This window comes from Vigna radiata, unplaced genomic scaffold (assembly GCF_000741045.1).
Source record: "Vigna radiata var. radiata cultivar VC1973A unplaced genomic scaffold, Vradiata_ver6 scaffold_7, whole genome shotgun sequence".
NCBI lineage: Eukaryota > Viridiplantae > Streptophyta > Magnoliopsida > Fabales > Fabaceae > Vigna > Vigna radiata.
In genome coordinates, this window is record NW_014543262.1 from 1,250,520 (window position 1) to 1,276,164 (window position 25,645).

Here is a 25,645-nt window from a genome sequence, read left to right on the forward strand (position 1 = left end):
ACAAAGTTTAATATTTATTCACAAGCTGGGAAATAAAATTGAGATGCCATTAATTATTTAATTAATTAATATTTAAAATTTTAGTAAAGTCATTCAATATCAATATGGATATAGTAATTTTTTTAATAAAAATATTAATTGCTTGTTCGAAAATAATGTCTACAAAATATTATTTTTGAAAAGACTTGTTGCTTAACCCAGATCTCCTGAATATGTAGACGTTGGCTACTTCTTGTCTACTTAAATTAGATGGCTCCTCCACGCGCTCTGTCTGCTTGTGTATCCCACTTTCACTTTACAACCGTAGGATTTATTAACGGTACAATGATTTCAAACTAGGAAAACAATTATTTTTTTTAATCCTCTTTCCTGTTTTAGGATATGTATTAAATAAATATTGTCTGTATAACAAATGAAAATATTCATTACATATTTTGATTGGGTTAGACATGAAAAATGTAAAAAATAACGTTTACAAATATGAAATGTAATATGGTAAAAAAAAATGAAAAAGGTCAAATAAGATAAAAAAAAAATATTATTAAAGTATTGAAACTGAGGCGACTTCTAATAAATTGCTACTTGGATTAAATTAGAAAAAAAAACTATAAATAGTAATTATGTTAATGATCTAAAAGATTTTTTCTTTTAATAATGTGTAGGTTTTTTAAATCCTATTCCTCCACAAAAATTTTACAAGTTAGGTTTATTCAATTTTGTGCCTCAAAAATCTTATTTTAAAATTGTATTATAAATATTGTTAGGCGATTGATTAAATAAAATTAATATAATTATAAATTAATTTTTTTCTGTATTTCCCATATCATGAATTTAATTTTGATAATTTTTAATACAAAATTTATATTAAAATAATTATAAATCTTAAAAACATATTTATAAATAGTTAAGAGATAATCTATAATTTATCTTGTTTTGGTACATCTTCTTTTATATGTACTTAAAGGTCTTTTCTCCAAATATGTAAATGAGTCAAACTATTGAATTTATTAATTAGTGATTTAATAAACTAAAACGATAAATAAACTTTTGATGATACTTGACTAAGATTTAAATCCAAATTTTAAAAACACCATATAATGTACTTAAACTTCTCTATTATTTATCTTTACAAAATTTTGTGTTAAAATAAAAAATTTAGAATGACATTTAAGATATTATTTGTTAAAGTTAGGAAATTGTTATAAAAAATTGGTAAGAAAATAATTGACATATAAATATATTAAATAAACCGAAGTCAAACTTAACGTATGTTTTATAAGTTAAACTTAAACTTTTAATTAAGCTTAGTTAAATAAACGGGCTAAATTTAAGCCAGTAATTTTTTTTTTATGAAACAATCTCCGTTACTGATTTCAATGGTCTAATTATCACTTAAAACGAAGGTATATTACAAAATAAAACTAAAAACAAAAATTAGATCAAAAACATAGTTTTACTTTTATTCATTCAAATTACATATACATTATTTCATATTATAAATTTTATAAAGAATTCAGATATAATGTACTTAAAGATTTTATAAATTTTTATTATTTATCTTTAACAAAATTTGTGTTCTAAAATAAGATTAAAAGTTTAGATTGACATTTCAGACTAAACTTAGGGAGTTATAAAAAAAAATTATGAAAATAATTGATGATATAAATATATTAAAGGTTTAATACATTGTTTGGTCTCTTCTATTGGGGGTTTGGTTCAAAATGATCTCATGTTTGAAAAAAATTCACTAATGTCCTATGTTTCATTAAAAATTGTTCAATATCGTCCTTTTGGCAAACGACATTAAAATCATAACTGTGCAGATGCTAGCGTGGCGAAAAATTACTGACCTGTTTAAAATGATACTTACGTGGCTTTGTATTTAACATAGAATCAGATTTTTGTGAGACGAGAGGTTCTCCATCCGTCCTTCATATTGTGTTTCCCTAGGATCATCATTAACTATCATAACTTTTCACGTTTAAGGTCTTTGATGAGCTCTCATGTTTTAATGAAAGGGCTATCATTAAACTTTGAGAGCCTTGTAACCATTCTTTCATATAATTTCTCTTCGCGCCTCTGTCTCTTCATTTCCTCATTTTCTCTGCAATTCTTCATTTCCCTCGCTCTTTTTCCTCATTTCTCTGTCATCAAGCTTCAATCTTTCTCCCAGGCCCATCTTTTTCTGTTTTAATTTATCCCCTCCACTAAAGTTATGATCTTTATGCCGTGGGTTTTTATACCCCCAAAATCAGAGTCAATCGTTGAAACATTTAACACAAAATCTAATTAAATCTTAATCCCCAAATAAAAAATCAACAACATCAACTAATTAGGTTTAGATGATGACCCCTTACCTCACATCCGTACGATGTTCCATTTGCTTCTTGAAGGAATCAACAGTAGAATTAGCACTTTCACAACAGCCAAGAACAATGACCAAAAATCACCACTTTCACAGCAGCCAAGAACCCAAAAATGGTGTATTCAGTTTAGGGTAAGGGTTTATTTTAATCTTCAATATTTACACGTTTAAATGACTACATAGAACCACGTAAGCATCGTTTTAAACAGGTTAGTAATGTTTCGCCATGCTAGCATCTGCACCGTTATGATTTTAACATCGTCTGTCAAAAGAATGATATTGAACAATTTTTAATGAAATATGGGACCTTAGTGAATTTTTTCTAAAGATGGGATCATTTTGAACCAAACCCCCCAAAAGAAGGGACCAAATGATATATTAAACCTATATTAAATAAATCGAAGTCAAACTTAACTTACTTTTGATAAGTTAAACTTAATCTTTTAATAAGAGTTGAATATATGGGAAAAATTTAAACCATTAAATTTTTTTTATGAAACAATTCCCGTTACTAATTTCAATGGTCTGATGATCACTTAAATATGCAATACAAATTAAAACAAAAAACAAAAATTAGATAAAAGAAAATAGTTGTACTCATTACGTTTACATTATTTCATATATTTTTTTCCAACTAAACTTACAAAATTAAAAATTAGTTTAAATATGTAACATATCATTTTAATGATATAATACTAGTTTAAATATATAACATCTCATTTTAATAATATAATACTATTAATATAAATATTACATATTTAATAATTAATACAGATAATTTAAAATTTAAAGTTTGTCATTACATTTATCCCAACAATAAAACTATAGCAATATATAATTCTAAGGAAACTTAGCAAAGTAACGAGAGTCAAGGTCTTTCAAAAAGGTTTTATAAAATAATAACTATAGTGACTAGATAGTTGAATGACAATTTCTCTCGTGAAATATATCAACTTATGTTTTTCTGTTCACGTTAATAAAAGTCATTATTGTAAAAAAAAGCTAAAGCAACAAAAATAAGGTAAGTTAATTTTCAAAAGAGGTACCATATATCAAAATTCAAGTTATTACAAACTTATTAACATTCACAAAGACATACATTTCATAAATAAAGATTATTCTATACTTAATTATTTGGATATATGCATTGATATCTGATCTTTGATAGTTTTTCACTTGTGGTCACCTTTTCTGCTTTGCAGAGACATTGTCAATGAATTTTACCCTACCACACACAAGATTAGTCCTCCCACCATCATATAAACCCTGAAATTGTTCGAAGACTAAGATCTCTTACTACTCTAACCACGTAACCCATCATCTTCTATATGAGTTTGGATAGTTATTAGAGTGTCAAGATAATCTTCAGTAGTGAATCCTTACATCAATTCATACACTAAAGAAACTTAAGTCTAATCCACCTTGGATCAGCATACATTATTTTCAAACAGTTCACATACATAGATAATTATAGTACTAACATTCCACTATCATTAAAACTATATCATAAACATAATTTTAATTATGTATTTATACTATTTTATACTATTATATAAAGGAAATATTCTTTTGGTTTACATATCTTTTTCATTTTATTTTTTTAATAATATTTTATTTTTAACTAAAATAGTACATTATCAATTTTATGATCATTTTTTAAATTTAACCCTTCTTTTTTATTATATCATTTTCTAAATTTAATCATTTTTTAAACTAAAATACTTATGTATAATAGCAAATTACATATAAAATAAGTAAAATTATTTATAATAAATGTAATATCCCATAGTAAGATCGCACTACTAATTAAATTGTTACATAATTAGTATTAAATTGTATAAGAACAAGGAACCAAGTAGATCAAAATATGATTATACATTCCTTCTTTAAAGATATAAAACTAAAATAAGTATCAAAAGCTATAAGACATAGAGGTCTTTTATAATACATTATGTCATATGAAACAAAACATAAACGAATCTTTTATTTCTTCCTTGTTACCAATAAGGAGTATTGGTAAATCTTGAAAACAATTGTTTTGATGATGTTGCATGAAGTCTTAGTTGAAGAAGAGTTTAAAATTATTTAAAAGCAATTTGTAGAAATTAATTGTAGTAGGAAAGTCTTAAATAAAGTGTAAACCTTGTATTTTCTACTGGAATAATCGATTATGGGCAAGCAATAATCGATTATCACAAGTCATACAGGAATAATCGATTATCACCTCATATAATCGATTATCACATTTTGAAAAACCTGTAACGGGCTTAAGTAATCAATTATCACTTACAATAATCGATTATTCGTGGCAGTTGGGACTTGACCTTTGATATTCAGAGCAAATGGCTATAAGTAGGGATTCTGAGAAATTCAAATGTAACTTTTGAACAGAGAGCCTTTGTAGAATACAGTTTGTCTAAGGAAGTTCTCAAAAGCTAGTTCAATTCCCTTGCCTGGTCTCGTGAATAGGAGAAGTTCGCGTTTCGTGTGTCGATAGTCGGAGCGGTTCTCTTCGAGTTGACAAGGTGCTCTGCCTGGTCTCATGAATAGGAGAAGCTCGTGTTTTGTGTGTCGATAGTCGGAGCGGTTCTCTTCGAGTTGGCAGAGTGTTTGCTTCCGGTTCGTGTGTCGAAGGAAGCACTTCTAGTTCGTTTGTCGAAGGAAGTTACTCAATGCACTCTTCCGGTTCGTTTTTCGAAGGAAGGTGTTTTCTATCCCTTACTCTTTTCATTATCTTGTAATTTGTACAACTATATTTTTAGTTAAAATAGTTAATCACTTTTTATAGTGATTAACAACTGGACGTAGAATCTTTTGATTCGAACCAGTATAAAAATCATTTGTGTGATTTTTCTATTCCCTACACTCCTTAATCTTTTAGCACTCCAACTGTTCGATAAAAGTTTTACAAGAAATTTAAAACTGATAAAGGAACTATTTTTGTGACCAAACACGCTTTCCGCTTACTTTAAGTTTAATTCTGCTGCGTCATACTCTATCTCAGAACGATATCGATTGTTCCAACAATTGGTATCAGAGCTTGCTTTGATAGTTTTTCAAATTTTTCGAAAATGGGCGGTCATAACCAAATGTATTTAGAGGGTGCTTCTATTGATAGACCTTCTTTGTTTACGGGGGAAAATTATGCGTTTTGGAAAATAAGAATGCAAATATTTTTAGAGTCAATTGATAAGGGTATTTGGGAAGTTGTTTTGAATGGTCCTTTTATTCCTACTGTAAATTTAATTGGTGTAGAGGAAGAAAAACCATATTTGCAATGGACCGCTGAAGAGAATATACGAGCCCAATTTGATATAAAGGCTCGTAATATAATATCCTCTGCTTTGGTATTAGATGAATTTTACAGGATCTCAGTGTGCAAAACGGCTCTAGAGAGGTGGGAAGTTCTTCAAGTAACCCATGAAGGAACCGATGATGTGAAACGTGCTAGGAAGAACACCCTAATACAGGAGTATGAAATGTTCAGGATGCAACAGGGTGAAACCATCGCTGATGTGCAAAAACGCTTCACACATATCGTCAACCATCTTTTTGGCTTAGGTAAGAAATTTGACACTGACGAATTAAATGTTAAAATTTTGAAATCTTTAAACAGGATGTGGCAACCAAAGGTTGCTGCGATAACTGAGTCTCAAGACTTGACGTGCATGCCTATGGTTGTGCTTTTTGGAAAGTTGAGAGAGCACGAGCTCAAGTTGAATAGACTAAGTGTTGAGGAAGCCCAAGGAAAGAGGAAAACGTTGGCCTTCAAAACTGAAAATTCTAAAGGGACAAGTTCAGAAAAGGATGAGGAATCTGAAGACGAAGACTCAAACGACGAAAATATCATTCACATGCTTAGAAAATTCAACAAGTTCATGAAATTGAAAGGCAAGGAACAAATTAAAAAGGATCAAAAGAAGAAACATCGGTCTTCTTCAAATTACAGGTGTTATGGTTGCGGAGAAAAAGAACACGTTAATGCGGATTGTCCAAACCTTAAAAAGGGTGAAGAAAAGAAGTCATTCAAGAAAAAGAATGTTTATATTGCTTGGAATGATAATGCTTCAAACACTTCTTGTTCAAGTGATTATGTTGAAGAAGCGAATTTATGTTTGACAACTATTGTTGATGACACTACAAGCCAAGTAAGTTGCTCTAGCCTTGACACTAGTGAATTTGATGTACAAAAGGATTTTCTTGAACTGCTTGATGAATATGAGATATTGAATGTTGCTCATAAAAATTTGAAAAAGGAGTTTAAAGAATTACAAATTAAATATAAGAAGGCATTAGATGAGGAAGTAATTTTGAGAAATAAAATTTGCAACTTAGAAATGAAAGAGTCTTCAAATGTTGAACATCCTGTTGAATGTCTTTCATGTAAGAGTCATATATTTGATATTGATATTCTAGAAAATCTGCTTGAAGTTGTAACTAGAAATAATAATGTTGAAATGCCTATACCTATAAAAAAGGTTTATAAAAACAAAAGGGTTTTTAAAAGTAAGAACAAAATTAAAAGAACTCGAAGGGTATGGGTTGAAAAAGGAATTGTTTCTTATAGGAACCCAAATGCTGTCAAATGTTTTTATTGTATGAAAAAGGGGCACACTTCTAACAAATGTAGAATCAAACATTTTGATATTCCTAATGGAAAATATGCTTGGATTCCTATTATTAAGTAATCTGCCTCTAACATCAAAGGACCCAAATGAGATTATGGGGACAAAAACTCTATTGTTTTGTTTTGTAGGTGAAATTTTCTAAAGGAAAAGAAAGCTCTATGGTATCCTGGTATTTTTTTAAGAGCTTTGAAATAATTTATGAATGTTAGATGTATCTTAGGTTGAAAATTTGGCCCAAATTTATGTTGTTCGAAAATTAATGTAAATAATCGATTACCAAGGGATGATAATTGATTATCTCGGCCTCAAAATTTGATTTTTGAAAATTTGGATCACAAATAATCGATTATCTAAAGTAATAATCGATTATCTTAAGTCCCAGCATAAAAAAAAAAATTTAAATTTTTTCTGTTTTTTAAAAGGGGATTATTACATTTTGGGGGAGTACTTTTAAAGGACTTAAATCCTTTTTAATTTACCTATTTTATGGGGAGCATAAACTTTAGATGATTTTTTTGAAAAGAGGGGGTGAAGCTTTTGATTGAGAACTTTTGTGATAACTGGAGGATACGAGTCTTACCCAGAAAGCTAACTTTGATCAAATTTATGAGTGGCAGCAAGCTCATGAAGATTATATGGTTGATCAATTTCTTGACATTGATGTTCATCTAGGAAATATTGCAAATCACCTCAACCTTCAACCACCCGAGAGATTCCGAAGTCCTGAATTTTAGAATTAGGATTTTATGTTTGTGTGCTTTGTTGATTGGTTGTTGTTCTTATCTCTATGTTATATTTCTGCACTTTTATTACTCTTTATGATGTTAATGTAATCCTTCCTTTTATGAGTAAAATGATCTCTTGTCTTTATGCATACATTGTTTAATTGAGGGGGGGATCATATTTAGGGGGAGCTTTTTACATAAATCTTTTTGCTTATGATCAAAAAGGGGGAGAAGAATACTATAAGGGGAAAAGTATAATACAAATTGATACAGGTATTGGTAACTCTGTTGTTGTCTGTTAGCTTGTATGTTTTGCAGGTAAGCCAAAGTTGCTTTTAACATTGAATTTTTTATCATCATCAAAAAGGAGGAGATTGTTACCAATACGGAGTATTGGTAAATCTTGAAGACAATTGTTTTGATGATGCTGCATGAAGTCTTAGTTGAAGAAGAGTTTAAAATTATTTAAAAACAATTTGTAGAAATTAATTGTAGTATGAAAGTCTTAAATAAAGTGTAAACCTTGTATTTTCTACTGGAATAATCGATTATGGACAAGCAATAATCGATTATCACTTGTATTTTCTACTGGAATAATCGATTATGGGCAAGCAATAATCGATTATCGCAAGTCATACAGGAATAATCGATTATCACCTCATATAATCGATTATCACATTTTGAAATACCTGTAACGAACTTAAATAATCGATTATTCGTGGCAGTTGGGACTTGACCTTTGATATTCAGAGCAGATGGCTATAAGTAGGGATTCTGAGAGATTCAAATGTAACTTTTGAACAGAGAGCCTTTGTAGAATACAGTTTGTCTGAGGAAGTTCTCAAAAGCTAGTTCAGTTCCCTTGCCTGGTCTCGTGAATAGGAGAAGCTCGCGTTTCGTGTGTCGATAGTCAAAGCGGTTCTCTTCGAGTTAGCAAGGTGCTCTGCCTAGTCTCGTGAATAGGAGAAGCTTGTGTTTCGTGTGTCGATAGTCGGAGCGGTTCTCTTCGAGTTGGTAGAGTATTTGCTTCCGGTTCGTGTGTCGAAGGAAGCACTTCCAATTCGTTTGTCGAAGGAAGTTACTCACTGCACTTTTCCGGTTCGTTTGTCGAAGGAAAGTGTTTTCTGTCCCTTACTCTTTTCATTATCTTGTAATCTGTACAACTATATTTTTAGTGAAAATAGTTAATCACTTTTTATAGTGATTAACAACTGGACGTAGAATCTTTTGATTCGAACCAGTATAAAAATCATTTGTGTGATTTTTCTATTCCCTACACTCCTTAATCTTTTAGCACTCCAACTGTTCGATAAAAGTTTTACAAGAAATTTAAAATTGATAAAGGAACTATTTTTGTGACCGAACACGCTTTTCGCTTACTCTAAGTTTAATTCCACTGCGTCATACTCTATCTCAGAACGATACCGATTGTTCCAACATTCCTCTCATAATCACCTTTATCATTGAGCCCCACTATCTCTTGCATTACCTTATGTTCACATTTATGACACGATCATAGCAAGTAGACACACACATGTATCAAAGCATTTCAAATTTCATATAATTAATATATCATAGTTGAATTCTCTTATTGTTAGGTGACACTACGTGAGTAAGATGTCCTATCTCACCCAGTGAGTAAGATGTCCATGCTTCTCTAACTTTCACAAAATGTGTTCCCGCTTAGTGATGGAATTTCTCACCCAACTAGTGGAACCTCCCTTGCCTCTTTGAATTTGCAAATCATGCTCTCGCTCAACGAATAAAACACTCACCTAGTGAATCTGCAAATATGCTCTCGCTCAAGTGGTGTTTTCTCTTCTCTTTAAAAGCCAAAACAACTTATAACTTAGCAAATGCACCAACTGAAACCAATTACGTCAAGATTACTAATGCTTGAAACAAATACATCATCAAACCCAAATTTTCTCGTATAAAACTCTACTAACAATATCAAGTCAACCAAATCACAACATCAATTCCTCAAACAAGTTAATTCATCTCATTCATCAATGTAACCAATCCTAACCAGATTTATACTACAAATCCTTTCTAAAAAGAACTCAATGTTAAATAACTTACTTCTCTTACCTGACTAAGAGCACAACATAGTTTTCTTTATCTCTAAGCACCTGAAATCACAGAGAAGTATCTGCATAAGAAATATTCAGATCAATTATCTAATTTACCGTAACAATCCTAATTAAATATAAATTCATCAAGATAGAACAGAAAGATAGGCCTCGCCACCAAGAGTCTTAGGATACTCTCTAATATACAAACATGCAAGTAGAAGGTAAGAAACTTTAGAAAGAAGATAGAGGAGGAAGAACTATCTACTTTTTAAATAGATAGTAGCTTTTATATAATGAATTTAATTTAACATATTTTTATTTATGTGAAAGCTTTTTAATAATAAAATAATATACTATTTATTATAAACGTTGTATCTCATTTAAAGTATTTTTTAGGGTTTTACAATAAACACATTTTGTGTAACGACCTAATTAGCAAAATAATTACTAATTATATTAATACATAGTTGATAATGAAGATAAATATAAGTGTATATAAGATGTATCTATAGTCTTATATGAGAATTCATAATTTCAAACTTTTAAAATATATAAAACTCCATCAAGATTAAAGGATATATATAATAAAAAATTATACACCTAAGTGATAGATACTCTCTAAACGGACAATTATCACTACTATACATATCTTTCACTTGCATTATCTTCTTCTCACGTATAACATATTATCATAGCATGTTGGCAAACCATAACAACAAACAACAAGGTAAGGTAGTTAAAATTTTAAGAATTCAGATACTCAAACACCACCAATTCAAGCATTCAAAATATATATATATATATATATATATATATATATATATATATATATATATATATATATATATATATATATATATATATATATAATCATACAATTCATCCTCAATAAAATCTTTATTAAAGCATAAGTATACTCTAGACTCAAATAAAGCTAATCATATACCACAACTTATTTAGCATACACATCATATATAATAAAACAAAGACAAACTACCTCCGAATTAAGCCAAACGTAAGAGATTTTGCCATGTCATAGGAATCCCAATAGATTTCGGCTCATCAAACCATGGATCTACCCTGCCTTCCTCTATGGCAAGGTTAGTTCACATATGATAGCCAAAAAGGGTCCCTTCATAAGCATTTCCCGTCATAGGAACATCCATTGACTCTCACTAACTAGATATCTTACTTTATATGAGTTTAGATTGTTAGTAATACACAGTGGAACATTTAGTGAACAGACAACAACCAAGAGGGGTGAATTGGTTTTTCGTTAAAAATAAATTCTTTTAAAAAAAAATCTTCCATTTTTATAAAGTAACTTTACATAACATAAAATCACTTCAAATAAAAGCAAGTAAATAAAAAAGTATAAGGAAAGAGAAACTTGTACAAGTGATTTTGATACTGGTTCAGATCAAAAGATCCTACATCCAGTTGTTAATCTCTCTAAAAGAGATATTAACCAAATAACTAATAATAAACCAACAACTTACAATATGAAGTAGAGTAGAGGTTTAGAAAAACACCTTTTTTGACAAACAAGAGATGAACAACAATTCCTTTTGACACACAAAAGGATGAACTAACTTAAATTTGCTTAGTGGATATGCTTCTACACTTAGACACACTAAGATAAACACTTCTTTCCACTTAGCACCAAGTTCACAAGCTCACTTCAAACACAGAGAGTTCAAGCAATGTCCTTAGTTCAAAAACAATTTAAGTAACTTTTAAAAGAGCTCAGGAATGAAGTATTTATATTCAAAGTTTGCAATTAAGTTAAAAGATCAAAAGTCTTCTTGCTACTGCCGCAAATAATTAATTATTTTAAGTGATAATCAATTTCGAAAGATAATTTTCTTGAGATAATCGATTATCTTAAGTGTTAAAAAAGTGATGCCTTGTATCTCAAGCCAAGAGAGGGAGTGAATTGGATTTTACTTTAAAAAATTGTTCTTTCAAAAAAATTAGTAAACTGTTTGAACTTTCTTGAAATCTTAAAGCAAGTAAATATGAATCCACAATAAATGAGAAGGAGAGAAAGATCAAAACAAATATTTATATTGGTTTGGTCAAGCCTACATTCAGTCTTCCTTCAACAACCTTAGTTGAAGGGAACCACTATAATAGAGTTTACAAACAAGAATACAGAGATATCTCCTCTCAGTGCACTCTCCTTTCCCACTCGATATCACTTACAGTACAAGATGTGAACACCTCACAATCTCACAAACCTAGAAAATAATCCCAATTTTCTGTACACCTTGAGAGCAATCCCAACTCTCAATGCACCTTGAAAACAATCCCAACTCTCAATATAGAACACTACGATTCTTCCTCCAAGCTAACAGCAATAGGAACACAATTCTCTTTATTGCAATGTAGAAACTGATCCTCAAAGAATGCACCAAAAGTGCATAATTGATCGGCAATGTATCAACACAACTTTCTTGCAAGAATCTTTATGAATAACCCAAATGAGATCTTTGATTCTTCAAGACTGGTTCTAAGACGCTCCTACAATCAATACTCAACGAACAAGTTAGTTATGATAGTGTAAGTTCATGTAATTATATTGAAACAGCGCGCAAGTCGTCTATTTATAGGATTTTCAAATTCTGACGCAATTTAATCGATTATGTTTTTAATGTAATCTGTTAATTTTTTCCTTCTGCTTTAATAGTTTTACATTTGTTTCAAATTTAATAGATTAAACAACGCATGTAATTGATTATGCAAATCATACAAGCTAATAACAAACAAATATGACCGTTATAGGTAGTTATGGCTTTCAATGAAAATGATTTTCACAAGATAAACAATTTAACCGATTATGAAACTTATGTAATCGGTTAAGTTTCATACTTAAGCAAATTTCAAAATCATTTTCCTTTCCAAACATGTCAATGCACTTAGCAAACACATGTTGGCAAAGCAACGTGTTTTAATCGATTACACAACTAATGTAATCGGTTAAAACATATTTTTCAAGTATAATAAATTATCCTTAGAGATAATCAATTAACTTTGAATCAAATAATTTCTAGTTTTTGTTGGGATAATCGATTATTGTTGACTGCAAAACCAACGGCAAGTGCACCGGTCGCAGCGTAGCAAGTGATAAATATCGTTCTCTCCCAAGGGACTTGTGCAACACATAACAATTCTTCCTTTTAAAATTCAATTAGACATCAAAGTGCACAAAACAACAAGAAACTCTTTTTGGTATTTTATCAAATAGTTGGTGTGCAAGAAATTTAACATAGTGTATTTACAATTTTTCAAGACTAGAATTCATCCATTTCATTCTCATGCATTCACAAACATCTTAATTCCATCCAATAGGTATTCAATTTCAATTCTAGGTTCAATCATATTTCTCAATACATCAAGAACCAAAATTCATGCATGGGTGATCAATCCAAAGTAAGCATTAAGCACAGAAATTGAATACTAACAAGAATTGGAAAAGCAAATATCACTAACATCACAAAATACATAAGAGTTCCATGTTTTACAACTAATGTCAAAATGTAGGAAAAGCCCTCCATGGTGGAGAACTTAGGGTTCTACAAAATTGAAGAGATAGGGAAGAAATTGGAACCAAGGAGCAGATGCACAACCTTTCCCAAGGTTCTTGGCAGCTATTCCATGCTCCATTTGTGCCTCCCCTTCACATCTCCATCTCCAATTTGTGACTCATCTTCTTCCTCAACCAAAAAGGGGAAAAATCACCATTGATGAAGTTGAAGACCCAAGGAGGAGTATGAGAGCTTCCCAATAGCCTCAAAGGGCCTCTCCCAATATCTCTAGGTGAAGAATGAAGTGTAGGAGGAGAAGAATGCCCAAAAAATCGCGAGACTCGTGTTTAAATAACCCATTTTGACACATCAGCGTCATCACCACTCAGCTGCACCCCAACGGTAGCATTCTAGAGAGCAGGGCACTCAGCTGCACCCTAGCTGCACCCCAGCGCCAGCATTCCAGATAGCAGGGCGCTCAGCTGCACCTCAACTGCACCCCAGCTATAGCATTCCAGAGACATATAGCTCAACTGTCGCTCAGCTACAGGCTGTTTTGACAGCATTCTAAACTTCAAGTTCTTGTGCAATTCCAAAGTTGTCCAACATGGGTGTTTGCTTCAAATTAATCTTTTATTGTCCCAAAACATGTTCTCTTGAGTTCTTGCTTGTTTTCCTCCACTAGAATTGCTTCTTATTCATTTATTTCACACACTCAAACAAAGATATTAGAGGTAAAAACAAGCATATACTAAATAAAACACAAGAAAACTAGGAAGCACAGTAAACTTAAGGATAAAACAAGGTAAAAGCTATGAAGGAGTTGATTTGTTCACAAATATACACACACGAACACGTTAAATCAACCGTTATCAATTATCCCAAGTGATAATCGATTATTCTAATAAGTTTTCTGAAATAATGCAATTCCTTGAGTCTAATGTGTATCTAGCTATTATAACTACTTAGCAATTACAAAATGAGTATTACAAAAGCTTTATTTTACACCAATCCAAATAGCATTAGTTGCTTCTAGTCTTTCAGCACTTCATCATCAAAATCCTTTTTTCCTTACCCAATACACTTAGCACAAGAGTGGAATGCTCTTGAAAGCCATTCCACATTCATCGTATTCCAATTTCATATCATCATCTCATTCAACATTTAAACATCAATAAAATTCTTATATAATCTTAAATCATCAAGTCATGTCATACATATGTATTTTACCTAAATCCAAACTCATGTCATAACATAGTTCACCTATTCTTTATTTCAAATTGTATGTTAATAATTCATCATTCATTTTCTATTACATTAGTATAACATTCAATTACAATATTTCCATCAAGTACAACAAAATGCGAAAAGCATTTCTCTCACTACATATTTCTAACTGAAAATCCCAATTGTCAAAATGAAGAACCATTTGTCAAAATTTCAGCCTGATCCAATGGTTAACAAATTAGGAATCAAAATTTTACGATAGTCCAAGATCCAAAAAAGGATGGTGCCCAATGCCCTTACCCTAGCGCCCAACACCTTATCTCTTAGTGTTCCCTAGATTTTGAAATGTGTGTTATGCCTGATGGTTCCTTGGTGGCGCTCAACGCCAACAAGTCAGTAAACTCACTGACTTTGTTGCACATAGTGATATTAAAGTTCTTGTTAGTATTGTGGTGTGAATCTGAGTCCCACATTGGATAGAAATGAGAAAGTAGAGCACCATATAAGATTGAAGATCCATTAACCCATTGCCTTAAGGTTTTGGATAGAGAGTAGTATCAATCCCTTATGTGGTTAGACAATGGTCTCATTGATGTTGTATCTCCCCAGTGAACATCCTCCTCTATAAACCCAACAAGTGGTACCAGAGCCAAGTTAAGCTCAGACGAGTACAATGGTCCATGTATCGGAAGTCTTCCTAGCAAAGGGTTTCAGGTAAGGGTGTACCGCCAGAATGAATGGCAGTACGAAAAGGGATACTAGAATGCTTCTGCTGGATGGGGAGTGTACCAATATGGAAGGGACTCACCATTGAAGGAGGATATTGTTAAAATTCTAAGTGTGAGTCTAAGTCCCACATTGGGTAGAAATGAGAAAGTAAAGTATCATATAAGGTTGAAGATCCATTAATCCATTGTCGTAAGGTTTTAGATAGAAAATGATGTCAATCCCTTATGTGGTTGGACTCAGGTCTCTTGATGTTGTATCTCCCCAGTGAACCTCCTCTTCTATAAACCCAACAAATGGTAACAGAATCAGGTTAGGCTTAAACGAGTACAATGGTTCATGTATCGAAAGCCTTCCTAACAAAGGATTTCAGGTAAGCGTGTCCCGTTAAAATGAACAACGATACGAAAAACGATACTCGAATCCTTCCACTAGAGGAGGAGTGTACCAATGCATAAATGACTTATCCTTGGGTAGAAATGAGAAAGTAAAGCACCATACAAGGTTGAAGATCCATTAACTCATTAAGGGTTTTAGGTAAAGAGTGGTGTCAATGTCTTATGTGGTTGGACTCAGGTCTCATTAATTTGGTATATCCGCAATGAATCTCCTTCTTTATAAACCCAATAGTTCTGCCCAATGCTAGCAAAGTAATTGGCCACTGTTTAAGTGGTGTCCGACATTGCACCAGAAAGTTGTGATTTTTCTATGAGTTTTAGTTGATCAATTTAACTTTTCTTGAGCAATTCTCCACTAAATACAACTTATAAAATTATAGTTTAAACTTTCTTTAGCTCAAGAATCCTTAACTTAATCAATCACAAGTCTTAGAGAAAAATTTTCATCAATAATCAAGGTTACCGAATTCTAAAACAAAAACCATATTCAATTTCACCCATTCACATAACTACAATTTTCTTAATTCACCAATTAAATTCACAATCTACATTAACCAATTCATACCATACAATTAAATTCCAATTCACAACTAGCCAAAATTTCACATCAAACACAATCACCTTTAAATAACTAACTTCTCTTTCTTGGTTAAGGGCACAAAATAATCTCTTTAACTCTAAGTACTGCTGATCACAAAGATAGTCAATATCTACACAAAGATAGCCAATATCTACACAAAGAAGATATCAAAAATTTGATCATACTCTAAAGATCCTACTTGAACATAGACTAGTTAAAAGTTCCTAAACGATACATGCAACTTCATGCCCTATACATGCAACCCAAAACCAAACTACTCTAAAGAGAGTAAAAGAAGAACTTACTCTATTCAAAAAAACAATCGGATAAAATTGGCAAAAATCCTACTAAATACTCTAATATTCAAAAGGACAAGTAGAAAATTAGAAACTATAAAAAGAAAATAGAAAAAATAATGAATTCTTCTTATATAAACATAGTAATTTTTATAAAATATTAGAATATATCTTATAAAAAGTTTATCTCCATTAAAGAAATTTTAAGGGAAAATGTGTTTTCCCTTTAAATAAATAAATCAAGACTGATTTTTTATCTTTAGAATTGTTGAAATAAGTTATGAAAATAAAAAGTATTGACACCAAATACTTAGAATCAAAAGAATTATTTTGAAAAAGAAGACAACAGAATCAATGTTCATAAAATGTGCATCACTATTATGTTTTTTTTGTTGTCAAAAATAGTGTTTACGGACAATATTACTTTTATGAAATTTAATATCTATATTATCTTGAATGCATTTTTTTTATTCGAGTTCAAAGTAAACAAAAATGTAGTAATTCTCTATCTTTTTAATATGTAATAAATAAATAACTTAATTAAATACCTATGTGTATGAAGCATATTTAAATTAATAATCTAATATACAAAAATTATCATTATTAAAAGATTAAAACTAAATTAACTTTTTTTGAAAAATTAAGAACTTAAGTGGGGCACAAAAAGAGGCCATAGAGTTCCATGAACAAGGTGAACAAATACTTGATATCTCTTAAAAATGATGGGATAGAATGAATAGAGGTCCCCAAGAAGCCACGGTGTATGCAGCTACTACGCAGTAGTAGGCTTGCATATCCAATACCTACTTCCAAGTCAAATAAGATGGTTGTTGGAATACATTAAAAAAATAAGGTGGGTGTGGGTAGGTAGGTACAACCTTTAGTCTTCATAAATTCCAGTTCCTACAAATATGTCAGTTTCTGTGAGGCAGAGGAAAAACAAAGATGGAAAGAGAAAATGGAAAGAAGCTCAAAATACTTTGCCTCCATGGATTTAGAACCAGTGGCAGTTTTCTTAAAAAGCAGATCAGCAAATGGGATCCTTCTCTGTTCACTCAATTTCACATGGTACTCAATACTTTTTACTTTTTTACTTTTTTACTTTTTAATCTTCCCTTTGTTGATGATAGTGGTGATTAGCTCTTATACCCAATAATTTCTAAGTATAATAATGTCAGCATGTAAGATATGGAACATCTAAACTGTATTAATGCCACAGGAATTCCCAGATGGTAAATACCCTGCTGGAGGGAAATCTGACATAGAAGGAATCTTCCCTCCACCTTACTATGAGTGGTTTCAATTTGAAAAGGTAGAAATACTTGATCCTCCAATTTGTCAAACTTCACTTGCCTTGGTTTTACTGGAAATTACTGAACATATATGTATATACACAAATATTGGCCAGGACTTCACAGTGTACTTTAACTTGGAAGAATGTATCACGTACTTATGCGAATACATTACAGCCAATGGTCCCTTCGATGGCTTTCTTGGCTTCTCACAGGTAAATGCTCATCATTGCTCCAATATTCAATCCCTTCTGGATTTCGCAGATTTATATTACTGTCAGAAAAATTCCTAATTTGTGATAGACACAATCTATCTCTATAATTCAGCGTCAGCGATCCGATGCAATAAATACAAATGTTCAGCTAGCCTATTATCCTAATTATGGAATAAAATATGTACGAGAAATTATCCTATCCTGATAATTATGGAATGTAATGAATTCTCTACTGGGGAAATATTATCCTGAGCTCATTCCTATTGACTCTGCCATTATTTGAGCATACTTTAGTAGATTCTGACAATTACTATTATGTATAAACTACAACTAAACTCAGCTTTCTCCCTTCTTTATGTAAATCAGGGCGCAACTCTTTGTGCACTTTTGCTTGGTTACCAGGCACAGGCAAGTAAAATATTTCTATAATTTGATCTTTCATTTAATTTGAATCACAAAATTCTAACTATTGAGCACGAAATTAACAGGGAAAAGTGCTAAAGGAGCATCCACTCATAAAATTTTTTATATCAATATCAGGAAGCAAATTCAGAGATCCCAGCATATGCGATGTTGCCTATAAAGATCCCATCAAAGCTAAATCTATTCATTTCATTGGGGACAAAGATTGGCTAAAATTGCCTAGTGAGGATCTCGCATCTGCATTTGACAAACCCCTAATATTGAGGCACCCCCAGGGTCACACTGTCCCACGATTGGGTAGGTTATTGATCTTCTCTCCGTGTTTATTGGTAATGCTTTTTACTCTAGAAACTGAACTTTCATTGTCTTATCGCAAACAGATGAAGTGACCACCAATCAATTGAGAAACTGGATTAACGAGGAAGTCCTATGCCAGCCAAAAGTTGGCGTCTCAGTTATTGAGCACGGAAAAGATCATGAAAAAGAAGTCAGGAGTACCAATCCAAACAAAGTTGAAAACGGTGTATGAATAAAAAAGGATTCTGGAGATCAGGATTTCCAAGGGAAAGCACATGAATTTCATATAAATACTATATTATTAGGTGATTCATATGGACCTGTTTTCTGTTGTCTTGTATTTAATAATGTTATTATGCATGACTGGTTATTCGTATGTACCTGTTTTGTGTTCTTGATATTTAATATTGTACGGTTGCCTTACTATTTAACATTTTACTACGTATGACTGGATGGTCTTTAATGACTAAAAAGGAGAGGGAGAGACCTTAATGTACTCTGCTCAGATATATTCAGCACAAAAATAAAATTAGACTAATTCCCCTTGAATCAATCATGAATGTTTCAAACAATTATATTTTATAAAACAAAAACATGAATCACAAGTTGGGTCTCGATCTGATTCCACTATTGGTGCAATACATCCCTAACTCTCCACAATAGCTACATAAATTCACATGACAAAACTGCAAGCTGGGACAACAAAACAGAACTCTCGCGACAGACCACGGTTTAACCAACTCTGTTGCTGATAGTTTGATAAAGAGATTTAAGTTGTGTGTTCCATTTGTCTACGGCAGTATACTTCTTCATTCCTTTCGACCTGAACATGCATTTTTAATGTTAATAAAAAAAAGTTTTATACTGACAAAATTAAGAATAAACTAAATACATTAGAAAGAAATCAAACATAAAAACTAACCGATCAGAGCGTTCTAAGAGCCGGTTGACTTGATCAATGTGTCCTTGAATTCTGTTATCCAAGATAAGCGATACCAGTAGCTGCTCGACATCATTCTCGGGCACATTAAGTTCCTGCAAATTAACAGGTTTTGTTGCATAAAATCTATTAGACTAACGGTACCTTAAGTGCCTCTTAAATCAACTCGACAAATAAGATGATAGAGATCATAAAGGAAGAATCCACAGAATAATCAGAGACTGGATGGAAAAGCTTTTGTCAGCATTTACTGACTACTTTTTATAGAAAAAGTGTATCTGACTCTTCAGTTTCCTTCTGATGAAAGAGTAAAAGTGTAGTGTGAGTACATTTTTACCTTAGATATAAACGGGATCCTGATCCTCGTATATGGTTTGATGAGCTTCAGCAAGACTTGAGTTCTGATATTCTTTAGCAGATCCTCAATGTAATTTCTAATAAATGGGTCATCCATGATGGTTCGTCTGTTACTCTGGAAAGAAAATTAACCAATATCAAATTCCAACAAATATTTCATAAATACTAAGAAACATTGAAGGTCAAATTAGTGTAGCCAATTCTCATGCAAGACTCGATAAAAATACCTTCAAGATTTTCTCAAATTCCAATATTTCATTCCGCTGATAAGCTGCTATCAAATTTGTCATTGCCAAAATTTCAGGGTCATTCTTGTATCTGTAATATGAAGTGAAAATAGAAAGAAAGCCGGGAATTGGATCAGAGAATGGGAAAAATAGGCAAGTACAGGGATAAATAAAAAAAGAGTAAATTATACTCATTTCCCAAGAGAGTTGCTTAAATTACACCCCTCCTGTTAGGTTCCTGGATATGGAACCTAACTTAGACAACCCACTCACACACTCACAGCAAGGAAATCAATTGTAAAAGAATGAATATTTGTATTCACATCAGCAAATGTACGGTACAATCAGTAACCGAGAGCCTAACCTCCCTCCACAGGCAAAAGTCCTGTCTCTACACAAAGAATACAATGAATCCTCCCCCCTTTACAGAACTCACTTCCTATTTATAAAGTTTCTCTTCCCCTTCCCACTAACTAAGTGCCAAACAACTCTTCCCTCCTAACTGCCCTCCTTTCTTAAACCCATTATAACCTATCACCTTATATCCTATCACCTCCTCCCTCTTGTTTTAAATTAGGCATACATACAGTCCCTTCCCCTATGAGAGGAATATAAGTTACACTTCAATTCTTTTCAATATAGACAAATCACTTAATAGAGGTGAATAGCGATGAAAGTGTCGCCCAATTATCATAGCTTTCTCTACAACTTTTAGTGTCACAACAACGAATTTTAAATACCTTTATGTCATCAGCTTCAAAAATGTCATCCAAAAATATTTATATCTTCTTCGAAGGTCACTTAATTGATAAAAATTATTCAAAATTATCTACTAATCAATGTTGAGAATCACCAGATAAGAAACTGATATCACTAAAATACTCATTTACACTAAATTGATTTAAATGTAACACATAGACCTTTAACAGGAGGGATGTGTATGTTCTAAATATGAGAGAAGGAAATGTAATTTAAGCATCTCTCAAGGAAAGACATAGCTACTCATAAATAAACTGATTAATTAAAGACAGAGGACTTACGGTTTAGCCTCCTGCCCATCAAAAGGGTTTACTTCAGACTCCATCAACATGTTGGCAAGAACAAGGTATCTGCCATGTAATAGCAATTAGGTCCAAGTTAAATACAAAAAAAAAAGGTTGTTTGAATAGCTTATTTTGAAGTAGTCGGGCATAGATGCTAAGGACAATATATCATACTGTCACAAAAATTACTGCCAAAATTGATGGTTCAGAGTTAAATGGAATTTTTTTTCTAATTGGCATTTATACAGAAACATCTTTTTCAAATTGTTTAAAACTAATAACTAAATTAAAAATTTAAATATGCTTACTTCAAGCATTGGATACGCCTCTGATTCCCAGCTTCATCATAATTCTTAAAAGCTTCAAAAAAATCCGTAGCTGCTTCAGCCCACTGTCGCTCTGCCATATGCATTTTTCCCCCACATTCATGGATTATTCCCATTATCCGCGGATGGGGAATTGCTGACTTAATAGTGAGTGCTTTCTGGTAAAGTTGCTGCATTTAATACAAAGGAGAGTGATAAATACTGGTAAAGAACTTTCTTCAGCATAAGAATAGTTTAGAAGGATGCTCCATGTCACACTAACTAGTTCCAGAGTGCATGACTTTCTGGGTCTTTGAAGAAAAAAAGATAACTACTTTTCTTATATTTTATTTTGCTTAGATGAACCTCTATAATAGAAAGCTGATGCACTAAACGTTCCTACATCAACCTTTGGTTCAACAATTTCTGCATAAAGACCACTTTCACTAACATCAACTCCCAAAAACAAATGTCTTTGTACAGCATAGCATGTGCATGCTTGGTTTCAGTTGGAAAATCTCCCAACTATGCTAGGCCAAAAACTCCATCTCTTGTAACTATTTGCCCAAACCGTGATTAGATTGGAAAAAAAATTAATTCTTACAGGAAATGTCTTGTAAATAATTAAATGCTATTTGAGAAATTGAGCTCACCCCATAAGAAGTAGGAAAGGTCTTGTAAATAATTAAATGCTAAATTGCAGGAAGAAGTGGTAATAAATTGAAAAGACACATTATTACTATTATCCATGTAGCAGAATAATAACTTATTATCTAAAACAAATGCTGACCTTGAGTTTTTTGTTGTTCTTGGTCTCTGTGTACATTTGAATTTCTATTGCATAAACCTCCAAAAGTTGGGTTCCTTTCTTATGGTCATCCGTGCCATCTTCCCTTTGACAAGATTTGTGAAGTTCTTTCAAGATCTGACAGTGTTCAACAAAATCAATAAATTACTCAACTACTGGATACCAATAGGTAAACAAACATTAGAATTGAGTTCGACAAAGGCTACATCATTTACAAAATAATAATGCATTACCTTACTCATCCGTCCATATTCCCCAATATCAAAGAAGATCTTACAAAGCTTAAGATTTGTTTTAAACCATAATCTCTGCGAATAACATTAAAAAAAACAAAAACATAAGGCTGCAATAATGAAATATACCACTGGCCAAAGATAATGTCTAAATGTATTGACCTCATTCTTTGCTTCTTCAAGAGCTTTCAGAGTTGTCTGGTAGAACTCCTGCAGAAGACCAAAGTTCTGGCTAGCTGAACCTGAGACATAGTCCATAATGCTGTTTATGCATTTTTCACTATAGTTACGAGTCACTGCTGACTTAATGTAAGTCAACATCTCCCTGTAGGCTTCCATCATCTCTTTATACCTTCCAAGTCTATAATAGAGCTTCACAGTTTGCTTTAGAGCTTTAAATCCCCTGGTAAAGTGTAAGATAAAATATTAAACGTGATAGATGATGGTTTATTATCATTGTGGAATAATTCTAATACATAATGTTAAAGAGCACTACATAAATAAGTACAGGAATCAAGAGAAGGAATCCGTGAAACAAACACAATACTTGTGAGTTGTATTTATTGAAGATAATCTAGCTTGACCAAATGAAAAGGAAAGAGAAGCGTTACTTATTCATATAAAAAGAACAGCAATAGATCGTGGAATTAATAATGATACAAGAAAGGATGCAGCACACACAATCGTATGATCATTTAAGCCGTTGAACTCCAAAACATATATCTCTTTTTATTATATACCTTCTTTTATTATACAGCAGAGGGAATAAAATTCTTACCATTCTGCCTTTTCTTGTTCCATGCGCACAACCTCTGCAAAACCAGCAAGTGCACCTTCTGGATCAGTTTCAACCAAACCTGCATACAAACCAAATAACATCCTCAGATGTCAGTACAAAAATTGGATCAACCACCCTTGGGCCACAAATTATGAAAAAACAATTCTTTACAAAAATACGAGAGATTTAAACAATAGAAAGTATTTGAATAACTCCTTTTGTTAATAATTTCAACAAGGAAGAATCGTAGCATGGTTCAATTAATACCAAAAACAAAATGATTTAACTTTGACTTTTGGAAGAACTATCAAGCAACAGAACACTAATTTGAAGTGAACAAAGTAGTTTACAAGTTACAGCCCAATCAAATCTCTAGAACTTTATCTAGAATCCTAAAAAGAAACCAATATTCCCAAACCATAAAAGCTAGGGATTATTTTTTGTTTCTTGTAAACAAAGAGAAGCAAACTAGAAATAGTTATTAGAAATACCTTTTGAATTGTAATACTGATTCTCAATATCTACATCTTGCTCCTCTTGCTCCTCATCTGAGTACTCAAATCCATAGTCCTCCATATCAGCATCTACAGAATATCAGAAGAAAAAATGAAACCCGCAACTAGGATATGTCAAAGAAGCACGACTAGAAAAACTTCTCCAGCAAATAACACCCATCTAGCAGGCCTCAGGGATCATCCTTCCATTTATAACCGCCGAGTTTCAAATCATGAAATTCGCCGTATAATGCTTACACATATCACTTCATAAAAGTTAGGGACGGAGGGGAGTGAGACTAAAAGCATGCATGGAGATAGAATCCAAATCATAAAGATTCCACAAGTTAACTCAGCTGGCAACTTTCCAAAACCAGACACTCTTTTATCCGAGCTTGGAAGCATCCGCACCAAGTTTAGCAGCAGAGGAAAACATATAGGAAAAGTCAAACCAAGTTTGATAAGGCTTTTTAGTTGTTTCTTATAGCAAGCATATTGAGAAATTAACCAAAAAACCAATAGTCAATTGCATTATCTCCTAATAAAACCCGCAGAAACATTCAAACATTAAAATCATCAGAAAACCCTGTTTCACTCAAATCTTCAAAGTCTTATTAATAAATTCTCATAGATTGCCCTCGACATTGATTCGTGTTGCCAGCCACGCAGAAATGGATGACACCAACAAAACGTTATCGATTGCCAGCTTCTCACAACTCAACCTAGGGTTACAGAGTTTGTGCTCAATTGCGCTACAACGAAGTAAAATCCAACAAAACCCCCGTTGTTGCGATCTAGATCTTTCCGTAGCATAAATGACGAACACAAACGAATCGCGATTCAAATTTCAAGGCTCTTGAAGTCGAAAAATAAAAGCATCAAATAAACGAAGCGATTTACCAAACGAAAATTAAACTACAAGAGAAAGATTAATGCGAGGGCCCGAAACATTAAGTGTTGGGGGAAACGGATAAAAAGAAAACGCACCCGAAGCCATGGTGTATGAAATCGACTGAATCTGAGGATCCGAGTTAGGTTTTAAGGTCGGAAGCGGTGAGTCAGAGACTCCGAGTTATAATATGAGCTGAGAGTGAGAATCCGGTGAGTGAAGCGAAGGAGAGTAACGGGTTTGAGTAGCGTTTCAGCTTCTTGCACTATAAAAGGCTTAGTTATCATTCCTTTCAAAACTCACCATTTTATAATTTTAATAAATTCCTATATTCCGGAGTATTAGTGATTATATTAAGACTTAAATATATTTTTAGTGTCTATACTTTGAAGTGATTTTGGTTTTAGTATATTTTCAAACTATGGTATAATTTAGTTCTTCAATTTTATAAGTTATCAGAGTTTTCTAAAATTGAAGGACTAAATTGTACCATAATTTGAAAATAGACTAAAACCAAAATCGCTTCAAAGCATAGGAACTAAAAACATATTTAACCCTTATATCAATTTATTAATTATTAATAAAACTAAACTGTATAATATTAATTCCTACATCCCATAACAGAGTCTTGTCATCAATTACTTAGACCACCCACACAACTCTTAATATTGTTGTTATGTAGGACGAGACATTTTAAAGCATGGATTCATTTATTTGAAAATTTTGAAATTCTTTAATAAAATGATTTGTTTGGATGAAAAAATTATAAAAAGTTAAAACTGAAAAAATTTAAGAAA

General features: G+C 32.1%; 2 protein-coding genes across 2 annotated transcripts; one reads left to right on the plus strand and one right to left on the minus strand.

The window, feature by feature from the left end:
• The first annotated feature begins 17,443 nt into the window (after positions 1 to 17,443).
• On the plus strand, positions 17,444 to 19,327 carry LOC106753880 (esterase OVCA2-like). Its single transcript, XM_014635745.2, has 6 exons — positions 17,444 to 17,615; positions 17,767 to 17,859; positions 17,956 to 18,054; positions 18,421 to 18,462; positions 18,543 to 18,774; positions 18,858 to 19,327. Exons 1-6 carry the CDS (start codon positions 17,493 to 17,495, stop codon positions 19,004 to 19,006), a joined length of 738 nt encoding a protein of 245 aa, XP_014491231.1. The 5' UTR covers positions 17,444 to 17,492; the 3' UTR covers positions 19,007 to 19,327.
• A 40-nt stretch (positions 19,328 to 19,367) lies between these two features.
• On the minus strand, positions 19,368 to 25,133 carry LOC106753878 (COP9 signalosome complex subunit 2). Its single transcript, XM_014635742.2, has 12 exons — positions 24,947 to 25,133; positions 23,957 to 24,049; positions 23,466 to 23,544; positions 22,850 to 23,090; positions 22,688 to 22,762; positions 22,437 to 22,571; positions 21,650 to 21,837; positions 21,339 to 21,407; positions 20,299 to 20,389; positions 20,052 to 20,186; positions 19,697 to 19,809; positions 19,368 to 19,597 (listed from the first exon to the last, which is right to left on the minus strand). The coding sequence occupies exons 1-12, from the start codon at positions 24,954 to 24,956 to the stop codon at positions 19,507 to 19,509; spliced, it is 1,320 nt and encodes a 439-aa protein (XP_014491228.1). The 5' UTR covers positions 24,957 to 25,133; the 3' UTR covers positions 19,368 to 19,506.
• Between the last annotated feature and the right edge of the window lie 512 nt (positions 25,134 to 25,645).